The following is a 21,729-nucleotide window of genomic DNA, read 5'->3' as shown; positions in this document are numbered from 1 at the left end:
TTTGAAGGAACGAAACTGTGAGCGATGACTTTATTTGCATTGCAGTTTGATTACAGCTGCAAGATGTTCATAACATCAAACACTGTATCCAATTATTTGTTCCTACACAAATATAAACCCTTCTTGCTTTACTGTATACTGTACAGTATATGTTTTGGAGCAAGCTGGAATCTAGCCATAATCATTTGGACTAGGTGTCAATAACCCTCTGCTAGTTAGGGGGGTTAAACTGACCCTCCCACTAACACACACACCCTGCAAGATCCTTTACTTTGATTTTGGCTCAGTAAAGTGATGACGTGCTGTCTCGCTCTTCCTATATTTCCTTATTTACTGGCCGCAAACTTAATGAAATATTTTTATTTTTCAGGTGTTCTTGGTCTTGAGGAGTTGCAACCCTGAGGGTTTACCCTGGCGTAGCAGGCCACTCTTATGTCTATGTTTATGTCTGAGGTGGATCCTCGCCTGCTTTGTCCTGCGTGCAGATGTCACTCATGCATGCAGGCTTCTCCTTGTGATGAGTGTCGGGAGTGTCCATCCTCCCATCCTCCAAGTAGGAGTGGTATGGTAGGTGATGTAAGAAGTCCAAAAGGGATTCTTCTCAATTAATTTCATATTTTCCCCTTTGCTTTATTACGGTCAGCTTCCTCTGTAGGCCCATCAAGTTAGAATGATGACCAATTCATCCCCGGATAACATTCAGGCTCGTAAGACCCTGCTGCTTCCTTTAGCAAAACAGTGGCGCCCTCCACCTGCAGGGAGTCTCTCTCTTGTAACACTTTGCGTCATTTGTGGTCTTCCTTGGGATTTTTGGGTTCTCCCACTAGGCAATATCTTGTGGAAGTGTTGAAGTTGGGGGCACTGCAGGAGCTCACAGCCATTAGAGGGAAGGCCCATCCAGTTGGTCTTGTGCCCCTTGCAGATTCTTCCTCTGCTATTCTTCATCCACTTTAGGAATTGCAGGCTGGTTCTCCTCAAAATTTTAGCTTTGTGCGTTCAACCCCCGGGGTGAGTTCGCTCAGGAGGAAGATCCTTGTGATCCCCCATCCTACAAGGATGGCCTTACTTGAGCAGTCACCTTCTTAAGGTCCTTGTGAGTGAGTTCACAAACCCTCTTCTTCTTGCTCTATGCGTCTCGCAAGTGCGAAACCCTACAGAGTTCTGACTCTGGCATCTGACCCTTGGGGGGAAAGCGTCAGGTTGGTCTGATCTTCGAGAGCGATGGCACCTCGCGTTCTCAGTCAATCCACCCCAGCCTTGCTCACCCCTACGAGGAGTGTGCGTCCTATTTCGGTTGCACAAAAGGAAACTTGTGATCCTCATACTAATGCTCTGGTGGATGTTTGTGCGTCAGTTCGCGATTGGCCTAACTCTAGTCTAGGATTAGAAGTGCGCTTGCCAAGCTCGCTGGCATGAAGCGGACTCATTCTTTTCTTTTTCTTACAAGGGTCTGGCTACCTATCTTGGGGGCCCGCTAAACTGGGGTGGCATGTGCGAGTTCATCTTTACATTCCTCAGGAGAATCGCGTTCTTGTGAAAAGCACGCATTAGGACATTCCTCACCCAGAGCTCTTTCAGCCGCCTTCTCATTTGCAAGGGACACGCCATATGTTCTTGGAGCTAATCAGAGCCGTAAAGCAGGCTGCCATCAATCCTGCTCCTTCCTGATCATTAGGGAATTATGAACCAATAACCCTACCCCTCTTGGTGTCAGGTTCTCCTGAAGGTTTGAGGCCACCTTCAGACTCCATGAGTAGGACTGTTGCCCCCAGGCATGCCCTTTCTCGTCATCTGGTTTCTCATCCACCTTCGCCTACTGGTCACTCGTCTCGGTATCAACGGTACCGTGACTCGAAGGCTGCCCTCAACCAACCTGATCCCCTGTGCGAGAACTGGGTACAGTATTATCCTGGTTAAAGTGGTTGCAAAGCAGAGGAGGCAGAGACTATGACATATCTTGCAGGAGAGATCTTTCTCTCCATGACTTGTAGAGGGTCAAGATCTCATAGAGAGATTTTCTTTATGGATAAATACTGTCTGTCACCAGTCAAGGTAGTTTGTACTCCAACAGATATTCCACCTCCAAAGCCTGTTGCTACTCCTTTGAAGCCTGTTGCTACTCCTTTGAAGCCTCTGCTGGCTTTGCAGCCAGAGGCACCTTCTCAGGAGACAGTCAGTCACTTATCTTCTTTCTCAACTAAGCCTCGGGAGTGTAAAGATGCGAAAACCTTTTCGAAGAACTGTGTATCGAAAATTGTCGATGACCCAATATTTCAGAAAAGGGTCTAAGGTGCGGTATCGTCCTCGTCACTGCTCGCAACTTGAGAAGCTACACTGAGGTCTCGATCCCCTGCTGGGGTACTTGATGACGACCCTGACCCAACCCAGGCTCTTATGGGTGTGATTCTAGAGTTGGATGAGCTCTAAATCTATGATTAGCACAACTATGATTGTGTGTCGCCTCTGCCAGATAGCCCTAAAGCACCTGCCACCGAGCAAGGAGAGTCACACTATTCATTTATGTAGGTGTTACCTAGCATGAGAAAAATTAATGGACTTGGGGATCCCACGTCCTCTCTTGTGAGGGGAGAGACATGGTCTTGGACCTGTTCTGCTGTGCCCCACGACCTGGAAAGACCAGGATTTAGGTGCCTTGGTCTAAGATGATGTCAGGTCTCATTAAGAAGGTCATTTCCAAGATTGCAAGGAAAAAGGACTCTCTTAGGGGGAATAACTCTTCTTGCTTACTTCCTCCACCTTTTGTTAGGCAGAGAAAGTATTATAACATATTGCATGATGATTGATTGCCCTTGCCATTGGACCCAGCTGTGTCTCCGGCTCAGGGCATGTCTGTCAACAAGCTGGCAGCTTACAGGTTACGTTCGTGGCTGCAAAAGCCGCGAACATGGAGAGGATTGCTAAGGTGACTTCTCAAACCTCTTCATGGATTGTCTGGTTCTGTTAGTTATCTGACCGACAGTGAGGATTTGTCTGACCCACATAAGGGGATAACTTTTAAGACTGTTTTGCTTTCTGGAGCAAGGGCTGTTGAGTTCCTCGCTCACAACACAGTCAGCCAGTACACAAACAGGATTTCAAAATTCCAGAGGCAGGTGCCGAAGAGAGAAGTGCTCCATCTTCACCACTCATCAGTGGAGGGTCCTTCCTTTTTCTGTATGGGAGACATTGATGCTATTGCAGAGTGCTGGAGGAAGGTGAACCGAGACTCCCTTCTCAAGGGCAGGGACACCCCCCTCACTCTTTAGCTCCTTCATGCACCGAGGTCGTCTCCTGTACAGTGCCAGGTGCACAAGAGGACAAGGGTGGCTTCTAAACAGCCTACCATGAAAGAGGCCAAACCTCTTAAGCATCCCTTTTATGGCAAGGATGCAAGGGGAAGAGGAGGCAAAGCTGGCAAATGTTGTTGCTCCTGCTATGGGGGCCAATCCTCCCACCTTACCACCGGGGGGTGGGGGGTGGGGGAATGGCTGAAAAACAGGTGGCAGAGATGGGAGATCCTCGGGACCAAACTTTGAACGGTCTCAGTCCTTTGTGTGAGATACCACATCCCATTCACTCATTCACCCTCCTCTGCATTGGCATGTACAGTAGTAATTTCATAATCCTTCGCGAAGGGATTAGTGAAGGATCTCACCCTTCGGACAGAAGTCCAGACAATATTGGATAAGGTCACTCTCCAAGAGGCCCTCGACTTGTCCCCAGGCATCTACAGTTGACTCTTTCTTGTAGAGAAGGCGTCTGGATGAATTTGTCTAACAAACTCCATTCAAGATGGAGATAACAGAAATGGTTCACAGACTGTCAGACCAGGCAACTTCATGATCGCACTTGATCTAAAAGATGTGTACTTCCAGATCCCAATTCATCCATCATCTAGGAAGTATCTAAGATTCATTCTACACGAGAAGATGTATCAGTTTCAGGTGGTGTGTTTTGGTCTGTCCACAGCACCTCAAGTATTCACAAGAGTATTTGGTCTAGTCTCAACGTAGGCCCATGCCAACAGCCTTCATCTCCTTGGTTACCCAGATGGTTGGTTGATTATTGCAGACTTGTAGGAGACCCTTCTCCTTCAGCGAGATAGATTCCTCACATTTTGCCGTGACCTGTGAGTCGTAAATTTCAAGAAGTCTTCCCTCCAACTTTTTTAAAACCTGGTTTATCTCAGGATGCAGATAAACATCCTGGAAGAAAAAGTGTTTTTTTCTCAAAGCAGAATTGAGAGACTCAGGGAATTGGCTTGTATCTTCCTCTCATAAGGCTCACTATAAGCTTATTTGGGGCTTCTCCTGTTAGGACACTTGACTTTCATGGAGCGTCTGGTGCCCAATGGTCTACTTAGCAGTCAATCTCTCCAGTGGCAGCTGATGACCTTCTTGTCTAAGCACTGGGACCCTCTGGACCTTCTGGCTCCAATAGGGTCAGAGCAAAAGAAAGACTGGAGTTTGTGGGTGCTAGATGCCAACCTTCTCAAGGGAGTAGATCTTGTCTATTCTCCCCCTGATTTGATGCTCTTCATGGATGCATCAAAAGAAGGTGGGGTCTCACCTGTTGCAGCACATGGCCTCCCAGCTTTGGTCTGATTCCGATTGGAAATAAGGGCAGCTTTTTTAGCTTTCAAGCACTTCCAACAGCTCTTTGTTCTGTGACCAAATACAAACATTTTAGCTCTTTTCTATGGAAATACATTTTGGCGACTGCTGAAACTAGCCATGAAACTTTTAAGTGAGGTGATACTTCCCTCTGCTGGTTAGCGGGAGGTGTACCCACCACCCGGCTCACACACTCAGTAGCTAATAGACACCACTTTGTATTAAGGACATTGGCTAATCTCCTCCACTTACTCAGTTTTTCAAACCTCTTGAAAACAACTGGCTTAAAGTTTTAAACTTTTCCTTTCTCAAGAGTGATAGGGTGAGCATTCAAATAGAATGCTGATTTGTCCAGGCAGGAAAGGGCGCCAATGCGACACCTTCATGTCATTCTTGGAAACAGATCCCTACTCACTTTTTCCTGTCTGCAGAGAGCACACCTGTTCGCAGGAGTCTCCATGTAACGTGGAGGGAGTGGACTCCCTCCCAGTGGCAGAGATTTGGAAGGCTTAAGGGGAAGGCTATGAGGGATTCTTTCCCTTCAAGGACTTCCTCGAAGTCGAAGAAACCTCGCTATCCTACCTCCAAGGTCTCTCACCTTACAAAAGTTCCCTGTTGACGATCAACACCCTCTGCGGGTTCCTAGGGATGTGAATTCGGACGAGGAAGACAACGGTTTGGACCGTTCCGAGGGAAAACTGCCACCTTCCACCAGCCCTAGAGTCTCTTCCCTATAACAAAGAGATGCCAACCAAGTCTTCCTCCAGATCCTGACATGTATAAGGAGGGCTAATAACCTACAGGAACCGGACCCTGATCTATCCGAGGGGAAGGACACTCTTTTATGACACCCTAGATCAACCAAAGCTAAGGTAGCTTAACCTTGGTTGAGAGGGGTCAGGGGTGCCAGGAAAAGAGCCCACACTCATGTGGCACGGGATTCTCAATCCCTTCAAGTGATTCACTCCTCCCGCCTACTTCCTCCACCATATGTTAGGCAGAGGAAATTGTATGACATTGTGGATGACGCCCCATCTCCTCTCCTTCTCGATCCAGCAATCCCTGCTCTGACACACAGCATGCCATTACACAGACTGTCTTTCTCTTCAGTTGATTTTCTGCAGCTGACGCTGTGAACATGAGGCGTGTAGCAGTGTTCCCTGCAAACCCCTTCATGGCTGAACTACTGGTTTGGGACAGTAGATTACTTGTTCAGGACCGAGAACTTTACCAGCGAACAGAACAGGGAAGCAATGTTCTCTTTCCTGCTTTCTGGTACTCGGGCTGTAGAAATTTTAATCCACAATCAGTGGGTCAACTGGGTCTTGAGATGTTTGGATGCAGTTGTCTCAAAATTAATGAAACAGATACTGAGGACATCAATGTGGTTGCAGAAAGTTGGAGGAAGACAAGCCAAGACTCTCTCCTCCAATGGGCTATATCCCTGTCACCCATACCCCACGGTACCTCAATAACAACACCTATCAGCCAAGGTGTCAAGGACAGGGGAAGAGTCCTCAGCAACCAGAAAAGGCAGTGAAAAAGAACCCTTTCTGCCCAGAGGACTCAGGAGAGGTAAGAGGCGTAGGATAAATCAACGAGGTTACACCCATTAGGGAGGGCATTCTTCTGACCAGTCCACTGGTGAAAGGATGCATACAGAGCAAATGGAAGTGGTGGATGTTTCACGGGGCCGGTCTCTGTCCTCAGGGTAGGATATCACGTCCCATTCACTCTCTCTGTCCCTCCTTTAACCTCTCATCCAGTGATTGATTGATTGATTAGGAGTTATCTAGCATCCTTACATCTAAGGCCATTGACGCTAATCCTATCCAGGGAGCATGAGTTCCTACTTGAAGGGATCTGCGAAGGAATAGGCCCTTCAGGCTTATGTCCAGACCATATTGGAGAATAACTCTCTACAAGAGGTACAGGACAAGTCCCCAAGGTTTTACAGTCGACTCTTTCTTGTAAAATAGGCGTCTGGAGGCTGGAGACCAGGCATAGATCTCTTGGCTCTGAACGAATTTGTCCAAGAAACTCCGTTCGAGATTGAAACTGCCCAAACTGTCAGACGGACCGTCAGACCGAAGGGCTTCTTGATTACCGAATCTCAAAGGTTCGTACTTCCAGATCCCAATTCATCCATCCTCAAGGAAGCATCTAAGATTCTCCCTCAACAACTCAGTATATCATTTCAAAGTGCTGTGCTTTGGCCTGTCCACAGCACCACAGGTTTTCACTCAATTGTTTAGCCTAGTGTCAACTTGGGCACACAAGAATGGCATACGCCGTCTTGGTTACTTGGACATTTGGCTGATTCTAGCAGAATTGATGGAAGTTCTTCTCCTTCATTGAGAGACTCCTCGAGTTTTGCCAAGATCTGGGGATCATGGTAAATTTCAAGAAGTCCTCGCTGCAGCCAACTCAGAATCTGGTATACTTAGGGATGAACATCAACATAAATCTAGGCAAAGTCTTCCTGTTCTTAGCATGAATGGAGAGAATGAAACGAGTAGTAGGTCTGTTTCTAGAATGAAATGAACTGCCACCACATCTTTGGCAGAAACTCCTAATATATCTTGCCTCCCTGGAAGCTCTGGTCCCCAACAGTCGTCTCCACACTTAAACCCTCCAGTGGCAACTGAAGAAATTCTAGTCTCTGCACATAGATGTTCCGAATCTTCTAGTTCCAATAGGGTCGGAGGAGAAGAGAGACCTGCGGTGGGGGGTATCAGATACCAACCGACTGACAGAAATAAACCTTCTCTCTCCTCCCCCGGATTTGATGCTCTTCTCGTTCGCAGTAAAAGAAGGGTAGGTAGCTCATCTGTTACATCACACCACCTCTGGACTACGGTCAGAAGCTGAGCAACACTGCCACATAAACATCCTAGAAATGAGAGCAGCCTTTCTAGCTCTCAAACACTTCCAGCAGCTCCCCCTAGGACACTCTGTGCTGTTGATGAGTGACAACGCTACAGTGGTAAGGAGGTACTTTTCACAGCTCCTCTGCTATCTGGCTTTTGAGATAATTAGATAGCTGGAGGACAACTCGGTGATCCTCTCAGCTTTTTTCATTCCGGGTAAGAGAAACATCTTGGCAGACAAACTGAGTAGGAGGACTCAGATAGTTGGTACTGAGTGGTCTTTGAAACAACAGATAGCAAACAAAGTCTTGACTTTGTGGGGTTTGCCTACAATAGACCTATTCCCGACATTTCTCAACCGGAAACTCCCTGTGTTCTGCTCCGCAGTACCAGATCCCCAAGCATTCTGGCAAGATGCTTTTCAACACCTATGGGACAACCTAGATGTCTGTGCATTCCCCCCCCCCCCTTGTGTCCAGTAAGAAGGCTTCTGAACAAAGTTTGGTTATCTCAAGACCTATTCGATGACCTTAATAGTTTCAGTGTGCTGACATGCAGAATGGTTTTGAGATCTTCTATATCTGCTCACAGAGGCATCCAGGGCACTCCCTCCACTTCTTGAGCTACTCAAACATTCACATGTTCAGATTTTCCATATACAAGAAAATAGCTTTGCTACATCTTCATGCATGGAGATTATCCAGCAACTCCTCTGTGCGGGAGGTTTTTTGCAAGCATTTGCGAGGAGAATGGTGGGATACCGAGTGTCATCTATCGCTGTCTACCAAGCGAAGTGGACTTTTTTTTGTTGTTGGTGTCATGGAAGGGGTATCCTTCCATTTAGTGCAACTATTCCAACAATAGTGAAGAACAGAAAACGGGAATGATTCCTCCTACCACCCTTTAACGGGTGTTACCACCCAACCACCACAAGGCGGTTGCCTAGTTTTAGAAAAATTCTGCCGAAATAGAGATAATTAGCTATTTATATATAACTGCCAGGTAAGTATTCACAAAACTTTGTTTTATCATAAAAACTCCATTTTACATGAGTGGGGAAAAACTCTGTTCAGTGTCGGCTGTTAAAGGCTATCCCTCAGCCTTAAGCGTTGCCTATAAACTGAATGGAGTTGATATTTCCTCCTTGATGGTATTATCTCTCCTAATACAAAGTTTAGAGTTGCCCTCAGTCAGAAGTCAAACAGCCTCCTTGGAATGTAGTACGAGTACTGCAACCTTATGAACCTCTTAGTCGTGCTTCTGATCGGGACCTGACTTTAAAGATGGATTTCCTCTTAGCCCTGGCCTTTGCAAAGAGAGTTAGTGAACTACACGGTGTCCTATGATGTCACCCATTCAAGGGGATGGGGGCAGGTGACACTCAACTTTGTCCCTAAGTTTATTACTAAGACTCAAAATTTGGCTGTAGTTGCAACATGTGAAATCCTCAATGACTTGAAGAAATACAGTTTAAAGACACCATTTCCTTTATTTTCCTTGTGTATTCAGTGCAATAGTGATCAGTTAATAGTGTTTTTCTAAAACTGTAACAAAATAAAGAGTTCAGTTTAGAGATTTGCCTAATTTGACACTAATTGACCATAAAGACTCAAGTACTTTAGCTATACATAACTAGACCATAATAGAAATGATCAAAATCAGTAATAGAAACTAATTTGAAATTAAAAACAAGCATAGCATAACATTGCAAAATGTTGACATTTGATTTAAAACACAAGAAACTACTTAATATATGTTACAATTGACAAATTTATCAGAAGCTTCTAAGAACATAACAGAAAAGACACACAACAGTGTTCTCATGTGGGAAAAGAAAGGTTAATTTTCAGTTAGTCGAGTTATGCTGTGTTCTTGAATTAATGTGAATTGACAATCCACATAACAATGATACACATTCATTCATCGGTCGTCATTGCATAAACACAGAAAGCCTCTGTGGAGAAACAAAGCCTGTTATTGTATCCAGTCTGAACAATGACACAGCCTTGAAACACAGCACACAACTGTTTCATAATTCGTACTAATAAGTTTTCCAAAAGTCTAACATCTAAGCAAACTTTTCATATGAAAAACAAAGATCACAATTTCATAGTCAATTGGCATAATTACCATAAAGGAATGTCATGCTGCCAATGTTGTGGTTTTATGTAAACTTTACAATTCATGATTGAAATATAACCCAAGCACAATGCTGATTGAGGTAGTTACAACATGCGACCCAACACCACAGTAGCCAAACACAAAAATTCTTATTAAAATACACTGAACAAAATTAATCTATCCAAAGTTTGGCAGTAACACACCCGGCTTGATGAATGGCTATCATTTATCAATAAAATGAATATACTGACAAACTTCTAACACAGTCGAAATGCATAACTATAACAGAAATGTCTTTTACCAAAACTTCAAAAGTTTTACATAAGTCATGCATATACCAAGGCACTTCCCCCAATTTTGGGGGTTAGCCGACATCAAACAAATGAAAAAAAGGGGACCTTTCCTCTCTACGTTCCCTCCAGCCTGAAAAGGGACTCGACCAAGTTCGGCTGGTACTGCTAGGGTGCCACAGCCCACCCTCCCCCGTTATCCACCACAGATGAAGCTTCATAACGCTGAATTCCCTACTGCTGCTACCTCCGCGGTCATCCCTGGCGACTGGAAGAAGCAGCAGGGCCTACTGGAACTGCGTCACAGTCGCTCGCCATTCATCCCTATTTTTAGCACGCTCTCTTGCCTCTCTCACATCTATCCTCCTGTCACCCAGAGCTTTCTTCACTCCATCCATCCACCCACATCTTGGCCTTCCTTCCTCTTGTACTTCTCCCATCAACTCTTGCATTCATCACTTTCTTCAGCAGATAGCCATTTTCCATTCTCTCAACATGGCCAAACCACCTTAACACATTCATATCCACTCTAGCTGCTAACTCATTTCTTACAACGGTTCTCACCCTCACCACTTTGTTCCTAACCCTTTCTACTCGAGATACACCATCCATACTCCTGAGACATTTCATCTCAAACACGTTCAATTTGTCTCTCCGTCACTTTCATTCCCCACAACTCCAATCCATACATCACAGTTGGTACAATTACTTTCTCATACAGAACTCTCTTTTACATTCGACCTCCTCCTCCCTCCCTCGGATTTGATGCTCCTTTCAGATGCATTAAAAGGAGACGGGTGGACCACATTCTGTACCACACAGCCTCTGGGCTCTGGTCAGAGTCCGAATGGTACCATTATATATATCTCCTAGAGATGAGGGCAGCCTTCCTAGCTTTACAGCAAATACATTAGGTTCTGATGGGTCACTTGGTGGTATTAACGAGAACAAACAGGGCAGTATTTTTTTTCGCAGCATCTTTGTCTTCTAGCATGGCTATGCTAAGATGGGCAGATGACAACTTGGTTTCCGTATCAACTTGATTCATTCTGGAAAGTAGGAATGTGCTCACAGTCATCTGAGCACAGCTACTCAGATAGTGGCCTCTGAGCAGTTTTTGAACCATCTAGTAGCCAACAAAGTCCTAACTTTGAGGAGTTTCCCAACAGTGGATCTTTTTGTGATGTCCATGAACAATGGGCTCCCGCTGTACTGTTCACCAGTCCCAGATCCCTAGGTTCTATGGCAGGATGCATTCAGCAATGGTGGGTCAACATTGGCATTGTAGCCATTTCCCCCGTTCTGCTTGATAAAAAGGATGGTTAACAAGGTAAGATCATCTGGAACCTAGCAATGACCCTCTTAGTTCTGCTCTGCATCTGCAGGATGGTTTCCATACCTTCTTCAGCTGCTGACAGAAGTCCCGAGAAACTCCCTTCATGACACAATCTACTCTGACAGTAAAATGTGAACATCTTTCATGGAGCTGTAGATCCCCGTACGTTTTCACGCCTTGACACTTTCCAAAATCTCCTTTCACGGAGAAGCTTTCACAGCAAGCTGCGAGAGGATGTTCCAGATTCCTCCGGTATTCTTCAGTTGCTGGCTAACAAGCTAGTGGACCTTTAGTGGTTGGTGTCATGGACGGGGTATCTCCCCCCTCATTGCCACTTTCAGCTTTGCAGAGTTTTTTTTTTGGAGACCTTTGGTGGGGGAAAAATTCCTCTTTGTCTTGGCGGTGAAAGGCTACCACTCGGCCTTGAGCCTCACTTTCAAGCAGAAAGGAGTTAACTCTACCTCTACGTTAGTATTGTCTCTTCATATGGAGTTTTGAGCCTACCTGCCCTCAGTCAGAAGTTAGACTTGCTCCATTGAGGATGTTTCGCATCCTTCAATCCCTGGAGAGTGCCCTCTACAACCCAGGATGTCAAGCAGCAGATCTTCACCTGACCTTGAAGACAGGTTTTCTGCTCGTGTTGGTTTCAGCCGAGAGTCGGCAAATTCCATGGTCTGCTTATTACATCTCTCATTCACGGTGATGGGGAAGGAAATACTTGACTTCATTCTTAGCAGCATCGGATACCAGATTCGAACCCTTCGGATTGGGAGCCTTCTTAGCGCAACCAATTATCCAGATCATCAGCTACTGTACCAGGAAGGAACTTGAGGTGCTGCTTCAAGAGAACTATAGAAGCTCACCGCCGAATGTCAGCACTTTGTCTGTTCGACGAAGGTCAAGAGAAGGATCAGTAAGAACACATTCTCGGATTTGATTTGCAAGGTCATAGACTAGGCATTGAATCCTGATCTTTCCCTTCAACAGAGGAAACATAGAACTTATATCGTTAGGGGCATGATTATGTCCCTAGCGTTTAAAAGAACTACAGTACTCTGTCACGCAGGCCTTGCAAGTAGGTATGTGGGAGCATCAAACGACCACCACCCACTTCCTGCAAGACATAACCTACAGGAACATGAAGACGTTCTCCGTTGGCCCTGTGGTGGCTACACAATAAATGGTTTAAACACCTCAGGCTCCTTGATAGAAGACTGATAATGAATGGCTTGCTTGTTCTTTCTTTCATCTTCCCTTCCTTGGGGGAACAGCATCTACAGTACTCTGCAAAGCTATCCTCAGCTGTCTGCAGGTAAAATCATTTCCTTTATGTAAGCAGGTATAGCGATATACTGTATACTTGTTACGTCCTCATACCCCTGGCAAGGTGGGATTGGGAAACGTCTATAGTTAATTCAAAGATTCCTATGTTTCTGAGAATTCTTTCCTAGACTTGTCATACGGCTAGTATCTCACAATCGCACAGATTGCTTAGACCGCTAACCGTGCTTTGCACGGAATTTAGCTAGGTGTCAGGGTTTCTCCGTTACGTGTGGAGCACGTACGGGAAAACCCCGGATCTAGTACCACCCAGTGGGTTCGGACTTCACCCTGACTTCCACCCTCCTAATGAGTGAGTCATCCCTAATAACTAGAGAAAGGGTTTGTATTTAGTGTCAGAACAAATGACAAATTTGAAAGTATTTTATACTTTTCCTAATGATACAAACCTTGAGTTATTTATACAAATTGGTCTGCCTTCATCTGTCCCCTGATAACATCTGCCTGCAATAAAAAGTGACAATACAACACAGATGTGTGTGTGTGAGAGTGGGGTAGCATAGTTACACATCGCTAAAAGTCTTGTGGCTAGTCTTCCAGCTTTGATGAAAGAATAATCCATAATAAATAGCTCAAGGTTTGTATCGTTAGGAAATATACAAATTACTTTTAAATTTGTTATATTTCTGTAAAATTTTTTATTGTATTGGTTGATCTTGGACATCGATTTTGATGAAAAAAAAAGTAAATTAGGAAACATAAATTATCAGATATTTTGAGGTGCATTAGCCTTACAAAAAATATATATACAGTATATCTTAAATGTCATTATTCATGATTAAAATTATTCTTAAAATTTTTTGCTTGATTTGCTATTCTCCTTACTTTATCCATGAATAATCCAAAGACCTTCAAACCCAATGACAAGTATGCACTGTTTTAATCTTTTAAGATGTTTTAAATATCAATGTATGTACTCCTTTTTTTCCTTTATTCCATCAATTTTACTGTTTCTTTAGTCACCACACCATTAATAGTTAAATGGGTTTTTCTTCCCTTTTTTTAAGTTCTACCCCCTGAAATACGTATGCTTGCTTGGTGTCCAGTGGCAGTTGGGTTTTCGGCAAGATTCGACTGTTCCCATCGAACTTACAAGTATTTCTTCCCGAGGGGTAACTTAGATATCAAAGTAAGTACAGTACTGTACTTAAGGTTACAACTTGTGTATCTACTTAGCTTTATTAATGTAGTTTTCCCTAATTTATGGATTGATTTTCAGCTCTTCTATCTGTATTAATGACATATTGAAATTTATGACCGTTATTAAAGATTATAAGATATAATTTGATTTTTTTCTTGGTTAAATAGTTTATTCCTTTTCATATTGGGCTACTTTCTTTATTGCACTCCTAGGCCTTGCAATATTAAACTTTTCCAGCTGGGGTTGCAACTGGACTTGCAATAATGATAGTGATATTGATTTTCAGTTGATGAATGAGGCAGCTCAACATTTGGTCGGATCTCACGACTATAGGAACTTCTGCAAAATGGATGTGGGAAACGGAGTTGTCAATTTCTGCCGACGTATCTTGAAGATTCATATCTGTGAAGTTGGAGAAGATATCAAAAAGACATTTGAAGTTGAGAATACGACAGCAGAGGATTCCTCGATTCACAGTTCTAATGATGTTGAGAGGTCTTTAACATTTTCTCATATGGGGTCAAGCTCAAGTACAGAGACCAAAGGTGGGGAAATTCCTGATGGTTACGACATGTGTGTCGCTACGCTTGAGGGGCAGGCATTCCTTTGGCATCAAGTGCGAGCAATTATGGCAATACTCTTTTTGGTGGGAGAGAGAAAAGAAAACCCAAGTATAGTTCAAGAGCTCTTGGATGTTGACAAGTATCCAAGGTAAATGTTTTATTTATTTGTTCCTACACTAGATACAAACCCTCATTCTTTACTATAGGAGATATTCTAGCGCGAGCTGGAAAATACGGCAGAAAAACCTTAACAAGGTCGTTAACGACCATGCAGGTAATTACCCACCTGTTAGTGGTGGTGGACCGCCGGTTGGTAGCTGCTGTTTACCTTCAATCGAATTCTAGCCGTCACAGTGATAACACCGCTGCTCCTGCTTTTATTTAACTGGCAGACTAGCCTTTCTTTTTTGGTTTTTTAATTAATCCTTTTTCTTTTACTTTGTTAGATGTGATGTCCTCTATTATGAGGAAGTGTTCCGGGCACCTTCATGTCGCCGCTGGAGGTGGATCCTCTTTCCCTATGTCCTGGGTACAGAGGTCATAGGTGTTCTGAAGGCTCCCCCTGCCAAGTATGTAGAAGTGGTCGCCTTCTAAGTTGGAGAAGTTCGAGAGAGTTAGAATAGGAAGTCCTAGAAGGACTCATTACCTCAAGGATCTCCATCGAAGGTAAGGAGTCGTAGACCTCTTCTTCGGCCTTTCGATCTCTCCCTTCAGTCTCTTCCTTGCCTGCCTTCCTCGGGGGGGAAGTCGAGGAAGAGTGGCACTATTGATTTAACCCCCATTCCTCTTGGTCAGGCGGATTATGTTGCCTCCCCCCCAGTGGGGCAATACTTTCCGCCACCGGGAATGACTCTGTTACCACTTCCATTCCAGATCATGTACGAGCAGTATGGCCTGCCCTTGGACTTCCTGGTTCCCCTTTGGAGGAAGTTTGGAACCAGTTCCTCGCGGGCAAGGTAGTGCCTCAGGTCCCTTCTGTTTTGGAACCCTCGGGAGTTCCGGACCTCGCCTACCTCCCATCAACTCAGTCGGCGCTCACGGAAGTTTTAGTGGATATAGTAACTTCAGCTCGTGCGGCGCGTATTTCGCACTCCGTTGCGCATCTACAAATTACAACATCGCGAGCGCAAACATCGCAGTACCTCCTCCTCCTCCTCCTACTCCTCCACTTCATCGCCTCGCCCTCTTTGGAGGCTAGGAGTGAGAGAGAGAGAAGAGGAAAAGGAGAGTTCACTCTCCTTCACCAAGACGTTCTTGCCGGAGACACAGGCGACATAGGAAGAGACATCATAGTTCTCGCTCTTCCTCCCCTTCTATCTCTTCACGTGATGTCTCGCCGTAAGACTATAAGCACTCTCGTCACAAACATAAGAAGAGCGCTTCCTCCTTGTCATCGCCCTCTTCGGAGGTCAGGAGGGAGAGAGAGAAGATGAAAAGTAGAGCTAGCGCGCCTTCACCTAGATGTTCTCGCTGTAGAGACAGACGATATAGAAAGAGACATCATGGTTCTCGCTCTTCCTCGCCTTCTGTCTCTCCTTGAGACGTCTCGCCTTGAGACTATAAGCGCTCTTGGTATGAACCTAAGAAGAGCACTCCCTCTCGTTATCGTTCTGCCTCACTGTCGTCTTTCTCTCGCGAGGGATCATCTAAGGAGCGCGGCCAAGGGCAAAGCACGTCTTGACCTCGAACCCTCTTCTTCACATAATAGTTTGAGGGTCTCCGTTTGCTCTAGAAAGTCAGATAGAGCGCTTCTGCTTTCACTCCTTATCTTCAGAGAAGATCGCTCTCGCCTTCGACTTCTCGATATCTATCCCTTCTGTCTCTTGCGACTTAAGTTGCTGAAACCTCGGGCTCTCATGCATTTAGTCTCACTGACACCTCGGTGTCTCGTGACAAGGGAGACTAATGTTTCCCTTTGATCTGGCATTTCGGGTTCTCGCGACACAACCTCTAGGGGCTCACGCAATCATGCTGAACCTTCTGGTTCTCGTGAAACAAATCACCAAGAGATTTACTCTTATGACAGAGAGTCTTCGGACTCTTGTCACGTGGAGTTTTCGCGTACGCTCAACCAACAGTGCGCCCATGACCATAAAGAGTTTTACTCTTATGGTAGAGTCTTCAGACTCCTGTCACGCAAGGTGTTCGCACGCAATTGGCGCTACACTCGCAAATCTCCGGTCATACACTCGTGGGGTTAATCCCTCGCTCACATGTTTCAGACAGGACAACCTCCCAAGTTCCTTTGCTCCTTAATGAATTAAGGATTATAAGTCTCTCGGAAACCTCGAAAGAAGATGCAGGGGTTCGGCCCTTCTTCTCTTCAGTTGAAAGCAGGAGGCAAAGGGGAAAAAGTGTTAGAGAGGCTAAAAGAAAACAACCAGATAGCAGCGACGTAGAACACAATGCCGAGGGCTTCGGGCGCTCTGTTCGTTATCATGCGTTTCATGTGGCAGCTCATAAGCTGCCCATGTTACGAGGTACCACTCGTTGTCACGTGGAGTTTTCGTGTACGCTCAACCAACAGTGCGCCCATGACCATAAAGAGTTTTACTCTTATGGTAGAGTCTTCAGACTCCTGTCACGCAAGGTGTTCGCACGCAATTGGCGCTACACTCGCAAATCTCCGGTCATACACTCGTGGGGTTAATCCCTCGCTCACGTGTTTCAGACAGGACAACCTCCCAAGTTCCTTTGCTCCTTAATGAATTAAGGATTATAAGTCTCTCGGAAACCTCGAAAGAAGATGCAGGGGTTCGGCCCTTCTTCTCTTCAGTTGAAAGCAGGAGGCAAAGGGGAAAAGTGTTAGAGAGGCTAAAAGAAAACAACCAGATAGCAGCGACGTAGAACACAATGCCGAGGGCTTCGGGCGCTCTGTTCGTTATCTTGCGTTTCATGTGGCAGCTCATAAGCTGCCCATGTTACGAGGTACCACTCGTTGTCAACCTGCAACTTGATCAACTTGTTGTTGGGAAACATAGATTGCTGCCAGGAGGTTCGCCTCCAGGGGTTAGAGAACCTCCCCTTATGAGGGAATGATAACCTTCCTTGGAATTGGGCTGCGTGAGAGAACCACCCCCCTTCCGAGGGAAAGCTTCCCCACTTCAGCCATTCAGCAACCTTCCTTCCTTCGTGAAGAGTTGCGAACAGCTCAATGAGTTTTTCCTCTGCTATTTCGTCCCAGAAGACTGTGCTTTCTCCCCTTGAGCTGGAGAAAAGCAAGTCTAAGGCTTGTTCCTCCTTCGGGGGAACTTCTCCGTGGGAGTAAGCTTCGCTCAGGCGATGTCCTCCATCGGAAGGACTTCTCTCTTGTTCACGAAAAAGAGATTATTACGCCTATGCTTTTTTCCCATAGAACTGGGAGAAAGCTTGTCTTAGGCGATCTCCTCCTTCGGGAGAACTTCTCTCTCGTTTGCGAGAGAGATTATTATGCCTATGCTTTTTTTTCCCATAGAACTGGGAGAAAGCTTGTTTAAGGCCATATCCTCCTTTGGGAGGACTTCTTTCGCCTTCACCAGAGGGAGATTATTACGCTTACGTTTTTTCCCATAGAACTGCGAGAAAATTTGTCTTAGGCGATGTCCTCTTTGGGAGAACTTCTCTCTCGTTCGCGAGAGAGATTATTATGCCTATGCTTTTTTCCCATAGAACTGGGAGAAAGCTTGTCTTGGGCGATGTCCTCCTTCGGGAGAACTTCTCCCTAGTTCGCGAGAGAGAAATTATTACGCCTACACTTTTTCCCATAGAGTGGGGAGAAATCTTGCCTTAGGCAATATCCTCCTTTGGGAGGACTTCTCCCTCGTTTGCGAGAGAGGTTACTACGCCTACGCTTTTCCCCATAGAGCAGGGGGAAAACTTGTGTTAGGCGATCTCCTTCTGGGAGAACCTTCCTCCCATTCACGAAAGGAAACTGGTAGGAGTTTGCTGATACACGCTCCTTCCCCTTACGCTTTTGGTTCTCCTCCAGGGGCGGAGCGAGAGCCTTGTCTTAAGCGACGTTCTCCTTCGGGAGAACAAATCTACCCTGCAGAGGAGTTATCTTCATCCCTGACATTCTCCCCCTCGTGTTATAAGGAGACGTCTTTTTGAACCTACTGGTTCTCCTCATGTTGACCCCTCGGGGTCTCGTGACAATCACCCTTTCGGCGGTCGTGAACGGGAGCCCTTGATCTCTCGTCATACTGATCCTACGGGTTCTCATGACCTTAGGAGTTCTTCGGGCCTCTGTCGCGCTGGACTTTCGAGTTCACACAATTTGGAACCTTCGAGGTTCAGTTACGAGTAGTCGGGCTCTCGTAACAATTAGCACAGACTGTCCGCGCACGCATGCAATTAGCGCTATGCATGTGACCATCGTCATTAGGAGTTATACTCTTATGACAGAGTCTTTTGACTCTCGTCAACGGTCTTTGCCATTACCTCCAGACACTCCGACTTCTACCATTCTTCCCCTTTCGATAAGAAAGATACAAGGGGTGAGACATAAGGTTTGTCTGCTACTCGCGTCTCCACTTTTACCTGTAATAACACGCGAGCAATTATCGCAGCCTGAGGATTCCTCGGGAGAGCTGCCGTCGAGTCCTATTTAAGGACTCTAAGAACTATGTGTAATATCTCATGCCTCGGCGATTTGCATCTGTCTCCTCGACCCCATGACGCTCCAGCCTTAGACAGGCTATGTAGTCCACCCCAAACCCTAAGACCAGAATTATCTTCTGGCTGTGGCCTGATTGGTAACGTCTCTGACTGGTGTTTGACAGTCTGGGGTTCAAGTCCCATTCAGACTCATTAAGTGCCATTAGTGCCTGCAACCTTACCATCCTTGTAAGCTAAGGTTGGGGGGTTTGGGGGAGCCTATAGATCTATCTGCTAAGTCTTCAGCAGCCACTGCCTGGCCTTCCCTATTCCTAGCTGGAATGGAGTGGAGGCTTGGTTGTTGACCACATATGGTCAGTCTCCCGGCCATTGTCCCAACTGCTAGTGCAATGTCACTGTCCCTTGCCTCTGTCATTCTTGAGCGACCTTTAAACCTTTAAACCTGGTCTGTTCGCCGAGATCAGAGACGTCAACCCTTCTCCTCTGATCTTGGATCCCCTCACGGCGAGGCTCACACAAGGCTAATCCTCGAAGAGACACTACTCTTCCAGGCTCTCCTCAGTCACAGAAGCCTCGGCAATGGAAGCGACTTCAATATCCATTCTGGCTTGACACGTGGTTTGATACAGTTGGCTACCTTGCGAGCCAAGAGGACTTGTCAAACCAAAACTCCAGGCAGTCCCTACAAAAAGTCCTAATAGCTGGGGCCAAGATAATGAACTTCTTAACAGCTACAACAGCGATAATGTGGAGCAATTGGGTTCTCAAAAGGAAGGATCAGTAGTTCCCAGACTTCCTTTTGTACCTCAGTGAGGAAAAGCTCCTCTCAGTCTCGGCGATTAAGGGCTATCGCTCAGCCTTGAGCCTCATCTGTAGACAGAGAAGGGGTTGACCTCTCCTCCTCAGAAGTCATCACCTTGGCTGATTCGGGGTTTTGAGTGATCTTGCCCCCCAGTTGAGATTAGACCATCACCGTGAGACGTGTCTTACGTTCCCTGAAGGGTTTGCCCTATAAGCCCTTAAGGGCCTCAGGCTACTTTTTTGAACCTTAAGACTGTCTTCCTCGTACCTCTGTCCTTGGCTAAAAGGGTCAGTGAGCTACATGGTCTGTCTTACGTCGTCACCCATTCTAAAGGATGGGGGGGGGGACGTGTCTCGCAACTTCGTAACGGGCTTGGTGGCTAGACTCATAATCCTTCATATACTGATGAGAGATTTCGAGTTTTTCAGTTTCCACCCTCAATAAGGTAACGCAGGATACAGACCAGTCGTTACTATGACCAGTCAGGGCGCTAAAGAAATATCTGAAGCGCACCAGACCTTTCAGACCACGTCTCCGTCATCTCTTCCTTAGTACCAACAAGGTAAAGAAAAGAACCTCTCACAACACCATCCCTTTCTGGCTCAAGAAAGTTATTGCGAGGTCTTTTCATGGAGACCCAGAGGCAGCACAACCCATAGCCCATCAAGTTAGGGGAGTGGCTGCCTCACTGGTGTTTAAGAGAATTTTCTCAGTCTCCCAAGTCTCAATTGTTGGGGTCTGGAAACGCTATCTACATTCACCGCTCACTATTTGAGCGACGTGACACATAGGTCTCTAAACACCCTTTCTATAGGGCCTATTGTGACAGGTTAACGGGTGCTGTAGCTACCTTACGCCCTTTCAGGGGACAGTAACCATTGGCTGAGGATTCTGGGTTACACTAGGTTTTAAGAACGACATCCATCTATCTTCTTCGTCTCCTCCCTCCCTGAAAACTTTAAATCATTCATTCTCACCTGGGGATCCTAGTCTGTATCCAGTTTCAACTGGACTTGCCAATGGAAATAAGGTATGATACTCATCTGATTCCTCTCACAGGGTATAAGTTATACTCGTGGTCACGAGGTTTCTCCTTTGCAAGGTCGGGGGAATCCTAAGTTTGAAGGGATCCGAGTCAAATGTTCCTGACCCACTTCATCCTGAAACATTTGTTTCCTCGAAGCTACAAACCTTCAGTCGTACTGAGATTATGGGGATCTACAAAGAAAGAAGATTAACGGCAGATTGTTGCTTCAAAAGAGTCTAGTCCGAGGACTATCTTCCCTAGGGATAGGGAACTCCTTTGCCACCCTGGCCTCAAGACTAAGTCTCCTGTAGTAAAGAATAAGGGTTTGTATCAAGTGTAGGAACAAATGATAAACTTATAACAGAGTTTGTATTTTTCCTAACATACAAACCCGAATTCTTTACACAAATCTTCCCTCCATCACCGCCCCCTAGGATAGTCCTAGCTAGAATCTGATTGAAGGTAAACAGCAGCTACCGACTGGCGGTCCCCCACCACTAACAGGTGGGTAATTACCTGCCTGGTCGTTAACGACCTTGTTAAGGTTTTTCAGTCGTATTTTGCAGCTCGCGCTAGAATATCTCCCATAGTAAAGAATTTGGGTTTGTATGTTAGGAAAAATATAAACTCTGTTATAAGTTTGTCATTTTTTGATAAGCAAATAAATACTCCTTTGTACTCATTTATTTTTCTAGTTTGTTTCTACATAAATACAAACCATTGTCTAATAGAAACATGACTTGAGGGAAGCTGGAACTGCCGTTGAAAATTTAACTGGGTAGTTATAACTATTGGCGGGTAAGCTCTGCGCACCTGTCGGTCAACTAGACTTCCACTTTAGGCTTTGGCCATAATCAATAAGGACATACAGTACTCTTTTTGTCTCTTTTATCTTGGCTGTTTTAATCTTTTCCTTTTCTTTGCAAGGTTAATGGGAGAAGGGTGTTAGCACGCAGTCATATTTATGGAATCCTGGTAAGAAATGTGCTAGGTTTATGTTTAAATCTGCTGTTGACACAAGCCATCTGT

The 21,729-nt window shown here is 45.5% G+C and overlaps 1 protein-coding gene across 2 annotated transcripts in view; it reads left to right on the top strand.

Annotated features, from left to right (window-relative positions):
• LOC137625411 (tRNA pseudouridine(38/39) synthase) overlaps window positions 1-21,729 on the top strand; it is an 87,775-nt gene that overhangs the window by 34,308 nt on the left and 31,738 nt on the right. For both annotated transcript variants that reach the window (XM_068356316.1, XM_068356317.1), the window contains exons 6-7: window positions 13,579-13,700; window positions 13,999-14,423. In XM_068356316.1, the coding sequence (XP_068212417.1) occupies window positions 13,579-13,700; window positions 13,999-14,423 (547 nt within the window). The remainder of the gene's footprint in view (window positions 1-13,578; window positions 13,701-13,998; window positions 14,424-21,729) is intronic.

Source organism: Palaemon carinicauda, chromosome 32, assembly GCF_036898095.1.
Source record: "Palaemon carinicauda isolate YSFRI2023 chromosome 32, ASM3689809v2, whole genome shotgun sequence".
Lineage (NCBI taxonomy): Eukaryota > Metazoa > Arthropoda > Malacostraca > Decapoda > Palaemonidae > Palaemon > Palaemon carinicauda.
Note: the sequence above shows the minus strand (reverse complement) of the source record. Positions and strands in the feature narration are given on the sequence as shown.